This window comes from Ceratosolen solmsi, unplaced genomic scaffold (assembly GCF_000503995.2).
Source record: "Ceratosolen solmsi marchali unplaced genomic scaffold, CerSol_1.0 scaffold2, whole genome shotgun sequence".
NCBI classification, from domain to species: domain Eukaryota; kingdom Metazoa; phylum Arthropoda; class Insecta; order Hymenoptera; family Agaonidae; genus Ceratosolen; species Ceratosolen solmsi.
The window spans coordinates 2,205,551-2,220,878 of NW_011948422.1; the positions used below are offsets into that span (position 1 = coordinate 2,205,551).

Consider the following 15,328-nt stretch of genomic DNA (forward strand, 5'->3'; position numbering starts at 1 on the left):
TTAACGCTCCTCCATTCAAAATGTATCGTTCATTTAATGATTAATTTTTTGTTGTACAAATTACAATAAACACAACACAAAAGTATGATGAATACGCTTATTATTCTTATAATTATATTCATGTACTACTATTATTATTATTATTATCATCATCATCATCATCATCATCATCATCATCATCATCATCATCATCATCATCATCATCATCATCATCATCATCATCATCATCATCATCATCATCATCATCATCATCATCATCATCATCATCATCATCATCATCATCATCATCATCATCATCATCATCATCATCATCATCATCATCATCATCATCATCATCATCATCATCATCATCATCATCATCATCATCATCATCATCATCATCATCATCATCATCATCATCATCATCATCATCATCATCATCATCATCATCATCATCATCATCATCATCATCATCATCATCATCATCATCATCATCATCATCATCATCATCATCATCATCATCATCATCATCATCATCATCATCATCATCATCATCATCATCATCATCATCATCATCATCATCATCATCATCATCATCATCATCATCATCATCATCATCATCATCATCATCATCATCATCATCATCATCATCATCATCATCATCATCATCATCATCATCATCATCATCATCATCATCATCATCATCATCATCATCATCATCATCATCATCATTATTATTATTATTATTATTATTAATGAAATAATGATATTACAGAGATAAAGGAATTGTTTAATAATGGAAAGAAAAAACTTTGTACGTTCATTTGTATTTAAAGTTCAAATAACTCAAGTAACTAATACGTAATTATCGAATCCATATTTTTTGTATAAATTAATTATAATTTCATTTAAGTGGACAACTTATGAAATTATTATAAAATTTTTATTCAATTCTTTTTAAAACTTATAATACGGACGTAAAAATTCATTTTCTAATTAACAAGTAAAATCGAAAATACCAATGGGTTAAAAGTTTATAAAAACTTTTCTTTTTTAAAAATACTTGACAGCTTATATAATACTTGATATTATTACCTGAATTCATATATTTGATATAAAGCCATAATCTATGATTTTTAAAAATTATTATAATTATTTTATTATTTTGCACATAAATGTTCGAGTATTACAATTGAATTTGTCATGAAATGACATTTAATCAATTATTGTGTTTTAAAGGTAAGTTATCGTACTCATAGATTAAGCATATAAATTTAAAAGTATAAATAATATTAAAAAATTAATAATTATGAAATTTATATAATTTCTGGAATGTGTAACAAATAAATTATTAATTTTTACGATTTAATATCATCGTATATGTGACATATAGGTTTTTAGATTTTATTTCGTGCATACATTCATATATTATTTTTTGTTATTAATATTTCATGTAATATTAATTTTGTACCGATAAAATTGATTACATATATATATATATATATATATTGCGGCTTAATAATCAGGATTCGTACATCATTAATTCAATACTTTGTAGTATAAGTTTCGCCAAAAGATTAAAAACTGATGGCAGAATCGCAGAGGTTCAAAAACGAGGAAAACATGTTTTATGGATTCACAGTTGTAAAAGCTTTTATGATATGATGTAAGTTTCATCAGACTCGAGCATAAATAAATTTTGATCAATAATTCATAGATGTAAATTGGACTCGGATGTTAAAGCAAACATTAAGTTTAGCCATCGAATGAATTGAATTAGTCAAACTAATTTAATTGATATTCTATAATAATAATAATGAGAATGATAGTAATAAAGTTATTAAATAACAAGTGTTAATAATATAAATTCATATTTAATAATTGAATACATATAGTAAGAAAAATATATTGTTCAATTTACTGATGTAAAATTATACCTTTTGCATTCGAATGAACAATTAAGGGATTAAATTTTGTTTAAAATTACTACTTAATAATAGAAAATGGAATGTTGTTATTATATAAATGAATAATTATTATTCTTGTTATATTATACGTATTTCTTTATCTGGGAATCATAATTATATATTAACATTTTCTTAAACTTTCATGAGCAATAAATAATTTGGATTTAATAAATGAGAGAGAAAAATTGACTTCTTTAATATGTTTATATTAACGATATTTTTAGAATAAAATATTTAAAATGCATCTAACTTCGACAGTTTTTTTTTTATATATAAGAATTTTTTTTAATATAATCATTTTTCATTAAAACCATAAATTTATAAATTTAAAACTTGTAAACTTCAGACTTCTATGAAAAATGTTTAATAAATATTTATACAAATGATATATTTTTTTAGTCTCGATAAATTTTATTATTAAGACAAGAATTTTTGATTAATTATTTATTAATATTGTGCGGCATAGAATTTAAGTAATGTATAGATTAAATTAGAGAGTATTTAAATAAAACTCTTAGATTATATGAGAAAAGTATTTAATTAATGATTTTTTTATCTACAAGTTTTGGAAAAATTTTCCTTTTTTTGTTCTTAATAATATCATCGTCATATTTAGTTTATTGTTTTTTGAGTTACTTACTTGCTCTTAGCAGTCATAAAAGTAATATTTTTCTTTAAAGCGTTGAAGGTAGAAATAAACCAATACGTATTTTATCATAAATATAAAATCAAAGATATAAGATAACACAACATTTGTTAATAAAGCATAGAAATTTGTAACAAATTTGTTAATGTATTGAAGCATAGTTTATAAATATCAATGATGATAGCAAGAATATATTAGCAGTTATAAAAACCAATGTACCTAGCATTTGAAACAACGAATAAAATATTTTTATGATTTTTTATTTCAATTTAATAAATATAATATTAATGCATAAAAAACTTGGGTATTAAACAATTTGTATATTAGCATTTATTAATAATGCATTCCTGTTATGCATTACAGCTTCTTTCTATTTCTAATATATGAAATAATCATAAACGTAGCATTATGGAGGAAAAAGCTGATAGCATCAGGATGACTGAATAATGAAAGCAGAAATAATTATATAATAATATACTGTAAGATAAATTTATATTTAAAATGCTAGAAAACAGTTATGATAAAAAAAAATCACGTGACATACGTTCAGCATCGGTCGAAATTAAAAGTTAACTAAATACTTTACCTTCGATTTTCAAAATTTTGTCTAAGGGTATTTATAGAAAATATGTAATTTATATTTTTCTAGCACTGCATTGTAATTCATGTAATTTATAAATTACGCTATTCTGAAAGCTCTTTACATTGTGCATTTTATGCAATTAGCATCAATTTACTCGATATTTTTCGATTTTATTATAAAAAGCAATTTTTCCTTTGAAACATCTTTTTAATGTAAAAGTTAAGGTAAGAGTGACATTTAATATAAAATATGAAGGGTCGTATCCTATGAGTTTGATTAAAAATGTCGATGAAATGGCATCGCTATTATCTACGAAGTTACGAGAATTGTATTTTATTGTTTTGTTTTAGTTTTAGTTTGTTGTTGTTTAATCTTCATATGAAAAATTTCAAGTAAATTAAAAACTTTTAAGACACGCTTAAGCTGACTTTCGAATAAAAGTGGCATTTTACCGAACTCGCCGATACGTTAAACCTCTATCTTTTTTATTGTTATCATTTTCTCGTGATGGATCGTCAAATAATTCATACAATTCATACAGTTCATCGGACGTGTTGCCGATAACCGATTTTAAATTACCGATAAATTGTCCTGTCGTGTCCAAGTCGACGGCAGCCGTGGATCGATAGAGCGAAAGGCCATGGACCAGCAGTAGCCATCTTAACGTCTTAGTTTTGTTCATTAGAATGCCGGGGACTTGTATCGCATGTAAGTAGATGAGGTCGAGGTCATCGGGGTCGTGCGTTCGCCTCGTGTATAAACGGGAATGGAGATTTTTCATTGGCAGTGGTTCAATGTAGCAAATCGGTAGCAGCTTCGCTCCGACACTTTCCAAGTACGTAATCCGCCCCCTTTGCTGGCCCTTTTGTAGCTATTCGATGATTTCGTACGCGAGAGATCGCGTTGATAGCGAAAGGCAGAGAGTGGTGGCGATAAAAGCTTTATGCCTGCTTTTACTCTTTTATTTCCACGATGTTAAGCACTAAACGCTCCTTGGCTCCTCGAGAAGCAAACGGAGTAGGAAAGCTTTCAATAAATTGAGGATATAGCGATTATTACATATACCTATACACATACATTACACGAGAATAAACATTTATTTTATAAAAACTTGCGTAGCATTGGGCTCGTTCTTTTCTCATTATGCTTGTAAACTATAATTAAAAAAAAGTTCAAACTATATACTTTTTACAAAAATGTTTTATGTTATGTGTTTACTCGTGCTTACATTGGCGCAATTAATTGTGTTTAACAGAACAATTTACATACAGATAATCCTTTTATTCTTGATAATTTATTTAAAACATGTATTATTTGTATAATGGTGAAGAGGGTTTTATGCTCATGAATTTAGATGAATGGAATAGTTGGAATGTTATGCAAAGTAGATTGTAGATATTAAAGTAATTTATTATTATTGATAACAGGCACCTATTAAATAAATATAGAACTTGATGAGGATTTATAATAAATTATACAATGTATTAAGAAAATAACATATTCAATTATCCTTGGTTTTTATCAACATATCCGTAGAGATAACTTGTAATGTTATCCATGAAGTTGCTTTCATATTTCAAACGTACACTTTATTAACTATAAAACATTATAAAATAACGTTTTTAGAAGTACAATATTTATAAGAATAGACTTTTTTTCTTTGTTGTTTTTTTTATTTATTTATTGAATCTTTGATAGTGTTTGGACGAAAATGTTTTGATGAGAAACGATGTGTTTCGTTTGGATTGTTGTTTAATTGTGGTTTTAACGTGAGATTTTCTGAATAATATTTCAAGGATATTAATAAATATGCATTGTATCCGTTATATAACATGATAGTTACGCGAAGGGAAAAAGTTTTTTCACTATTTTTCAATAAGAACAAATGATGTTGGTATTGTAACGGATAAAGAATTAAAATTTGAGAATTTTATCTCAAAGTTTAACGACTATATAATGTATATATATATTTATATGTTTCGCCAAATCTTTGAAAGTTTGCTTAGGCTTTCTATGATTTTAGCATATATTGTGACGGACAATACAGCACTTTCTTTGAGTGAAGAGTATGTAAAATTTTCAAGATATGTTGGTAGATATTGGTCGTTGAGCATCTACCATACGTAGCCTATTTGTAATTTTTCTTTAATTGTAAAGCTCAGCTCATTAGGCTAATAGATGTTCATTAATTATTAAACCGATGATTCGCCTTGACACTTTTTATTAAAATCCAATGTTGTTATGAGTGTCACTCAATTTCAGTTTACAAATGATTAAAATTATTCATTATATGTTTTTGGCTAAGAGCAATTTACCTAAGCATTAAGCTTCGCAATAAGAAATGCAGAAGACTGCCTCGGACATAGAGAATAAAGTCGCTCGATATGTTTCTAAAAAGCGAAGAGCCCGCGGTGAAGTGAGACGAGGATAAGCCAAAAAAGCGCGAGCAATCGATAAGTTTTAAGAAGAGAATTTTAATGACTTGTGTGCACGAAATGAGCGCGCATCCGAGTCGGGCCGAACTCTCAATTGTCTCTCAATCCGATTCAGCGAGGGTAGAGGACACCAGTGGTCCTCCCTTACGTTAGTACACTCTTGTCCTGAGTATTCGCTAACAAGGACATGAGCAATTCAGCCTTTGACCACACGGAGTCTGAGCCCAGAGAAGCGAGTAACGGCTCATCATTCGTTGCAAGCGTTACGCGTTGTTGTCCAGGGCGAAGAGTTCGGCAGCTGGCCGCTAGATGCCGGCGTCATCGTCGAAATTACCCTTTCGGACGGCGGTGTGTCGGTGGAAGGGGGCGGGAGGAGGTAAGAAGTTCCAATGTCGGGGGAAAATACTCGCAAGACTCGTACCCGGCGACGTAGAAAGTCGAAGATGCGCGTACGAGGATGAGGACGAGGGGCCTGTGCTCGCGGGGATGGTCGTGACGGCTGATGAGGAGGATGCGGAGGATGAAGAGGAAAAGGAAGAGAAGGACGAGAAGGAAGAGGAGGGAGAGGAACTGCGCAGGTGGCTCGATCATACCGGAAGCATGTGAGTACTCCTGTGTGAGAATGCGTGCGTGCACGTCGAGCGTCGGATGGATTATGGATTTTTTTTTATCCCTTCCTTACTACTTGGCCAGCTTTACATGCGTGTCGCTGTTAAAAGTACGATGGTATCGGAGGGAGGGGCGGGGAGGGGGGCTGGGTGGCTAATGGCAGGTAGCTTGGAGGGGGTAGGACTACTGGTGGTGGTTGTTGTGTAGTGGTGATGGCCAAGGAATTATTGGCACGTGCGATTTTATTAGGTCGGTGGGTTATCTGCGATTTTACCTGACATTTATTTAAGATTATTTGAGGAGAGTATTGAAGCGCGATTGTGCTCGTTGCTTTGCAGGATCATTGCGATCGATAAACTAAGGTATAAAAAATTCGCTATACAAGTTGGTTTTGCAATCTATTTATCTTGCTGGCAATGGATTTTCTGATAAGATCGAAGTGTATTTATTTCACTAATTTGTACTTTTTCTATACTGTAGATTGAAATTAAGCGAACGAAGGAGATAATTATAGTTCTTTTTCAGTTCTTTAATTACGTCATAATGTGCGCGTAAATTTGAAAGTGATTATCATAATTTATCGCGTTGTACAATCTCACTTACGATATAATTAACATATGGATAAACAAACTAAATTGCATGCACAACGGCTATTTTCTACAATTTTCTTTCCTTATATAATTTTTTTACCAGTTTTAATTAATACTATCTAACATCATTAGGTAATATTTAATTATAATTTCCATTAGATTTTTTTTCTATACAATTTATCAAGCAAAAGACAAATTAAAAGTTCAGCATACATTAAAGCCTCTTTTGTAGATTATTTAGGTTTAACAAATTCAAACTTTTATAGGATTATATTTCATATCTGTTTCTACGAAATATCTTTTCAAGTCTACAATATCAGAAAGTCTGTAATTTTGCATATTGCTTTCTCGCCATTAATTTTCTATCAAAGAGCTACGATTTTTGATAATAATTTTACCGTTTAATAAAATTTAAAAATAAGATCATAGAAAATTATCTTTATAATTCTACTGAGACTTTTAATTAATTTTATTACGAAATTTAATTTTTAATTTCAGTAAAAATATTATATGTATTTATTCACATTGCGAATATTAAATATGTAACGTAACTTATGTTTTTCCTTGTAAAATTAAGGAAATACTTATTCATTTATATAAAAATGAAAAATAAAATTACTGAAATCTTTTATATATTTTCTTTATTTTCTACTTTTACACCAGATTTTTACATTGAAAATGTATCTTCCTATTAATATTACGGCGAATCGTTTAAATTAATTTTAATACATCATAGAAATGATTATACATTGTAAGTTGATAATTGAAATTTGCATAAAATATTTTATTATTGTAATTTAAAAATCTCTTGTATATTCATTAAATATCTAATAAAATTTGAGATTTTTTATATATTTGATTAACATCTTCTAATATGAATTGATATGTTTTTTGTTTTTTTTTTTTTAGTATTAGAATTTCTTGAAGTTTGATGAAAAGAACATTTTATTATTATTTTCAAAAATATATGGGTTTCTTATCAAAAGTAGTAAATACATTTAATTTACTTGGTAACAAGGAATTTGCGGGAAAAGGTAGGCTTATTTGTTAAAAGCTAAGCTTGGAAATTCTTATTTGAACAAGCTTTTTGTTTTGGCAAGGAAAAAGAAAATTATTATGATTTTGATGTAGATAAGTCAAAAATAAAAAAAAAAAACTATAATTTCACATATATGCATTTCGAAAAAGTAAATTTAATGCTTCAATAATGCTCTTACATTTAAATCATTGGTTTTTCTTTTCAAGATCGTGCTATCATCTTAATATATTGAAATTATAATTATAGCTGAAATAGAGCCATTAATAATTTGTGAAATTAAAACTGAAAGAGTAAATAATAAACAGTATTGTTCTTATGGTTGCTAGTACTCATTTTTTACAATCTAAGATTAAAAGCAATTGCAGTACACAAAGTAAGACGCATACAACGATATATTACTACCGATAGAACTGTCGTATGTTATTTTTATGAATATTCTGATAATATTTTAAACAATGTTCTCGAAAATATTTAATTTATTCATAACTTATCTACAGGATCGTCCTATTAAAATTTGCCAATAATCATAAATACAAGCAAGCGAATACCTTCTTTTCTACGTGATTTTGTAAAAAACTCTTATTAGTTACATATTAGAAATGCCAATGTAAAGGTTAGTTAAAATTACAATCCAAATGCTAATAAATAGAATAACCTACATTCTTTTTCCAATACTCCATTAACACATCGTCGATATCTGTGTTGCGTCGTTTCGAGAAGCGAGAAGGTGAAAAGCCACTTTGAGACGCATTTCCGCCAACACCTCCACGACTTATATAAGCGGGTTACGCTCGCTGGCGAAAGTTGAGTGACCTCAACTTGATAAGAGTCTTGAGTACTTCCACTTATTATTCTCGGATCGTTTGTGCGATTTCGATCTGAATGTCGTATTGGTTATAGCGTAATCTCGTGCACGTAAGGACATTTTCAAAGGCTTCGGTCGTTCACTTGCGAGCGATCGTGCGATGCATTTTCTCTCTCCCATTTTCTGTATTTACACGAGAGGACAATTTCCCTTACCTCTTTACTTGCCCAAGAGAATGGAAGTTGAAGTATTTAAGCTTATAAAGGCAATAACAGGTCGATACGTTTGAATCTAAAAATTATTATAATTACATGCTATGGTATCCATGCAATTGTATCGGATCGTTGAGTTTTAGAAAGTTTTATTGCACTGATGGAGCTTAGAGTATGTAGCTAGTCGTTTTGAATTACGCAATTTCAATACTGACGATTCGTGATAAACTAGTCGAATAATCGGTGAAATTGACAGAATCCGACACAAGTAACAGAGAAATACAAAACTTATATTTCATAATTTTTCATTATCTTTTATGCTCTTTGACTTGTTTAACAATTGGTAAATTTGTGGAATAATTATAATAATAACATATCAATTGAGAGCAATAATGAAACAATTTTTATTATTCTTTACTTATTTAGTGATTTTTACAATTGTATCTTATCTTTATTGTATAAAAAAAAAATACTTAATTGCTTCTTTGAATTGAGGGTTACGGTGATTTTATCATTTTTTCTTCCTCTTTTCGACCGATTTAGTCAAGCATACAAGCTTTTTCAGCTCTTTTACAGTATTAATCCAAGACAAAAAAAAAAAAAAAAAAAAAAAAAAAAAAAAAAATAAATAAAAGTATAAAAAGCCGTATATGGGTCGGACATGTATAACATGTTACCTCCTCAAAGGGTTCAATCTAGACGTGAATAGCTTTTTCGATTTTGTCCCCCAAGGGCTATTTTTCATGATTCTATCCCTCTTACGTGCTTATTTCATTGGCTTTACGTTAAAAATTTACGTATAAAAAGCCGTATATGGGTCGGACATGTATAACATGTTACCTCCTCAAAGGGTTCAATCTAGACGTGAATAGCTTTTTCGATTTTGTCCCCCAAGGGCTATTTTTCATGATTCTATCCCTCTTACGTGCTTATTTCATTGGCTTTACGTTAAAAATTTACGGCAGAGAGGATCGTAGAGAGAAATTGGTCAACGAATGTTTTTGCGCTCGAAACGAGATGATTCTGAACAGCATTCCTAAACGTAATATTTCGACGCGTTGTTTTCGAAAAGAAAAAATGTTCTTATTGAAATAAAAGTAAGGATATTCTCCCCCATCATGTGAATTATTAATTTTTATAATCAAGACCAACGACTATGAAATATCATGTAACAACTGGTTTCATTCATTAATAAGCAATGCATTTTTAAATTAATAAATATTTGTTAATATTTAAACTTTATTAATCGACATTTCTAAGTTTAGCTCGGAAAGCGTTGATTAACAATTATGCATCTTGATTTGAGTACTTAAATAATAATAAAGTATCATATTACGAATAAAGGCCATTAATTATAATATTACAAACTCGCAGAATAACCATACTAATGTAAAAATACATTATTTATTATGCATTTAATTGAATATTCTCATTAAACAGTTATAGATGTGCCTAATCGTAATGAGGGAAAACTATCGATTAAATGGCAGTTGACGCTCCCTTCCTACCAGACTCAATAATTCATTCTACAAACACTACCATATAAAGTACAAAAGCCTTTGGGCATCCATATAATTAATAGCAATTAATTATCTGATAGATTATTATATAATTATACGCTTCGCGATTACCTCTTGTACTTGCAGCTTTACAGCGCCGAAAATTTTCTTTCGTCGATACATCTCGTAACGCGTGCAGCCAATAGTGAATTCTCCCTCCTGTCGAGTCAATGTAATTACGGCTAAAGTCGCAAATATAGGAGAGAGATAGTATATGCGAACATTGCGTGTGCGCCGCGGACAATCCGACCACTGGGAATTATTCTAAAGTACGTAGGTTGAAAATTATCCTTATTCAGTCTTTTATTTCCCACGGTCAATGATTTTGGTGATTCACGCTGACGCGAATTGAGGCAACGAGACAAAATTATCGATAGAAATAGCAATAAATTTATACAGAGAATTGCTTGTGTTTTACAATTTAGCAATTGAATTCTCGCAATTGAAAAGTTTCGTTTGATCGAATGTTCGAGGGCAAATCGGCATAATCGTTTGCTGCAATCCCTTCTCTACGGATGCAAGCTAATCTGTACTTTATATAAGTAATTTTAAATTTCAAACAATCTAATCGATTATTTTCTTATTCCTTTGGAAATTACAGGTATTGTAAAAAATACCGCGTAACGTGAATATCACGGGATAGTGAAATTTGAGTTTACAATATGATGCGGCCATTATGCGACATTAAAACGCATCATGTATAAATAGTTAAAAGCTATACTTTTAAATATATCGGTTTTCTAACAAACTAAAGATAAATTTATAATAACTAAAGATAAATTTTTTAAGTAAATTTCCCGTGGATTGTAAACGTAACTCTGCAAGAAATTTCAATCTCTTCGTTAATTTTAATATCATTAATAAGTTATTTAGAAAGTATAAGATTGTTTACAGCTGCTAAATGAAAAAGAGAGACAGGGAGAAAATATCAATCGAGACTATTCGTTTCTATCAAAGTGCAAATAAGCAATATTAGATTCTAACATAAAATAATAAATAAGTCGATGCAGTGCTTTAATATAGTAATCTGGTATACTTCTAGTATAATAGTTACAAAATAAAAACATAAAAAGTATTTTCTTTATTTTAACTATAATGCGTGCGTGCGTGCGTGCGTGCGTGCGTGCGTGTGTGTGTGCGTGTGTATTCTCCACTATAATATGTAGTATTGAAAATTTCTTTGTAATTTTAATCGTGTGGAAAGCGTGAATAGTTAAAAATAAAATAAAATATTAAATAATATATATTATAAATAGGAACAAAGGGAGTTAGAGTGACTGGAGCTTGAATGTGAGAACTGACGTGCGTTTGATTTTCATTGTGCATGGAATTTAAGGTAAAATCGGAAGAATATGATTTTCCAAATGAAAGGAATTGATTAAAGGTTGGCAATGATTTATCCTATTGTAGAAATTAAGTGATAAAGATATATTTTAATGTGAAATTCAGCGCGAGAATTCAAATTTTTCATTTAAAGGAAACCATTGATATTATCATCTTTTTCAAATAATAAATAGTTTTTAAAATCCAAAAATTAATAAATACCATTTTTTATTTCTTGCATTTAAAATAATAAATTATATTTAATGTAAGTTATGTTTTTTGTATATTATTATAATAATGCGATGATTGATGAATGCATCGATTATGACATTTTATAATATGACCGAAGCTTCAATTTGTTAATTTTCTCATTGTACATTAATTAAGTTCAATTTAGCTGTAATTATTTTGAAACATTAACTAAAGAATTTTCTAATTTAATGTTTCAAGACAATATACCGGTATTTTTACAGTGGTCAAATGGATTAATATCGATCGTATAAAATATACGTTTTTATAAAATAAATGGCTTTTTTATTTAAAAAGAACCTTTTCTCTCGAAATTGTATCTCCGATTGATTTATTCGCGAAGCAATTCATAAGTCTTATGCCGACAAAAAGAAATGCTTGTCAATGTTTACTCGCCAAAGATATAAATCTCTTATTAACGGATTACGTTTTATAAGGTAATTAATCTAATATTGAAACAATATGTTTGTTATGCATTCGTTATAAATTTGTACAATTAATTGTAAAGGCAATGATAGTCATATGACAATTTAATATTGCATAAAGACCGAATTATTATATGATTATAGGCAATCTGCGCCTAGGCACGATTCTATCAATGATTATTTGAAAAAGTGAAGCGTCAGCGAATCAAGTAGTATTTCCATTTATTAAAATACCATGAATATTTCTGCTTCACAGCATCGAAGCATCAAAACTTGAAAAATACTAATACTTTGTAGGTCCAGTAGCATTATCAAATAGCATCTCGCTTCCGAAGATAATAGAAGAAGTTTAGGAAGTCAGTATTATGATGAAAAAGCGAATTAACCCTTCGTTCCTCTCGATTCAGTGCCCTGGAAAATATTCTCCTCTCTCGCTCGGGATTGCTGTCCAGGAGTCGGGCTGAGACGACTCGCGTCGACGTCGAATCGATACGCTCGAGGAAGTCCGGCGCAATCGTCGTCAGAGACGTTCGGGGCGCTGCTGCTGCTATTTGCGTATTGCTTCGCGCGTTTCCCGACGAGATGCCGCGGGCGCTCCGACCTATTGATTTTGCGGCCACTAGAGGCGGCGAATCCCAGCCTCGCGTTACTAGGAGTTACGTGATCGGGCCTCAGCGGCGCGTGGGGCCCCTTACCCGACGGATGCGCGCTCATTCCTAGGATCCCCGAAATCCCGATGAACCTCGCGGAGTTAACTACTTTAGGCAGAAGTTTGGCTTACGTATTTTGTCTTTGTGATTGTTGAACTCGATGATAGGATGATGACATTGAAAGCTTTTGGCCGTGACTTTGCGCCTTGGAGTTTCATGAAAGCAGCGTTTGTACGAAAATTTACTAGGTTTATTAATAGGACTGTTCTAACGCAGCTGAATGGTTGTAAAATGCATTTCGCAGAGGTGCATTCGATAAACTTTATGCATAGTGGAAACGACGGAGCCGAAATGTTGGATGACTTCGGAGTCTCTGGAGATTTACAACTCGCTTTGCGGCAAATATATTCTAATACTTTATCAGGAATAGGATTAATTATCTTTAAAACAAACATAGTGACATTAATGGTATTAGCAACGCTTTTTAATAAACTGGTAGTTTTATTATAGTTGTTATTAATTTAATTACGATATCATTGGTATTAACTAGTGGATTTTGTAACTTTATTAAATGCAAGATTTCAGTGTTTTTTAAATTAAAATGTTTTTGTTTTTTGTTTTTTGTTTTTGTTTGTTTATTTTTTGTTTTTGAACGAACATTTTTAATGTCATTCAATGTCACGTTTATTGATGGACCGTTCTTATTAGTTTCACTATCCAAGAAACTTTTGTAAAAAAAAATTATAACCACTACACCTGCAGTAATGAGTATAATACTACAATAATGAGCTTTAATTTACACATACCATGTTAGCTTTCGAGAATTTGAATTAAAATATTAATGCCAAAAGGCATCATTTGTGCGATAAATATTTTAGTGGTTGTACAGGAAAATAGAATAGTTTTAACATTAAGAATCATTTACTCGAACGATCTATCAATGCTATTTCTATTCTGGCGGATTTTATTTTAAAATTTGAATCATTCAATTCCTAAAAATCGAATTTTATTATGAAATATTTAGCATACAAAAGCTCTCAATCCCAATCTCATATTTAAGCATTAAAAATCCATTAGATCTCATAGTGATATTGAATTCGTATCAAAGCGGTGCATTAAACTTTATTACAAATTATTTTATGTCAGATAAATCATATATTTATGACATTTAAATAAAAAATTATTTTATAAAATTATTTAACATGTCACCATTGTCTCTTTTAAGACTAAATTCAAGTATATAGTATGTATTTATAGAACAATGTACTATCTATTGTATATGGATGAATTAATTTTTATTTTCAAATATTTTTTACAAGCCAGTATTAAGAAATATGTCTTATACTTAAATTTTCAGTGTATTATATAAAATTTTAGGGTTAGTGTGTTATTATTTTATAATATTATTATAAATTTACAAAGGTAGAAATATTATAATTGCTAGTAATTTATTGACTTACTAGATTATGCAATTAATTTATGTTTTATTATGTAATAAATAATTAATAAGTGAATTAAAAATATTTCATAAAATATGGATTTTACACATTTCAATCTCTCATTTGCGAAAATTTAAAAATATTTAATGTCTCCTGTAAATTTTATGACAAAAATTAAATATTGCATGTCTTTAGTCCTTAACGAACATTCTCATTGATGAAAAATTGGAACTTATGAATAAAATTTCCGAGACTTTTTAAATACTTAAATATAAGTGAATATTTTAAATATATAAACTTTATTTACTACAAAGTAATTCTGATTTTGCGAGCATTTTTTGTTTCAATACAGCCAAGAATTTCTTTAATCGAAAGATGAAACGGAATTTAAGTAGAATTTACATAGAGATTTTTTTTAGCGAGTTATTGTTCTGTAGATGTGAGTTATTTTAATGCAAAGAATGTTATTTTACGCGACAAAGCTCTGGATATTCCATACGAAATTTATCAATTTCAACTTTAAACGAATATTTTAATATGAATATATAATTATTTGATATAATATTGATCAAGTTGCTCAATTAATATTGATGTTATACATCTAAGATTTTAAATAATGAATGATGACGATAAAAAATAACTATTAAATTACAATTTTTTTTTTCTTGACTAAATAATGTTGACAAATTCTGTTGATTCTTTATAGAGCTACTAAAATAGTATTTTATTATGTAAATATAAGTTCGAAGTGTGAAGTTGACAACAATGTGTCATATACAAGAATAATTTTGTTTTCACGCCCATACCGCAGTCCCATT

General features: G+C 29.6%; 1 protein-coding gene across 1 annotated transcript in view; it reads left to right on the forward strand.

The window, feature by feature from the left end:
- The first annotated feature begins 6,013 nt into the window (after positions 1–6,013).
- LOC105361999 (uncharacterized) overlaps positions 6,014–15,328 on the forward strand; it is a 73,556-nt gene continuing 64,241 nt past the window's right edge. Inside the window, exon 1 of the mRNA XM_011499325.1 lies at positions 6,014–6,212. Within this exon, the coding sequence (XP_011497627.1) occupies positions 6,097–6,212 (116 nt within the window). The 5' untranslated portion in view covers positions 6,014–6,096. The remainder of the gene's footprint in view (positions 6,213–15,328) is intronic.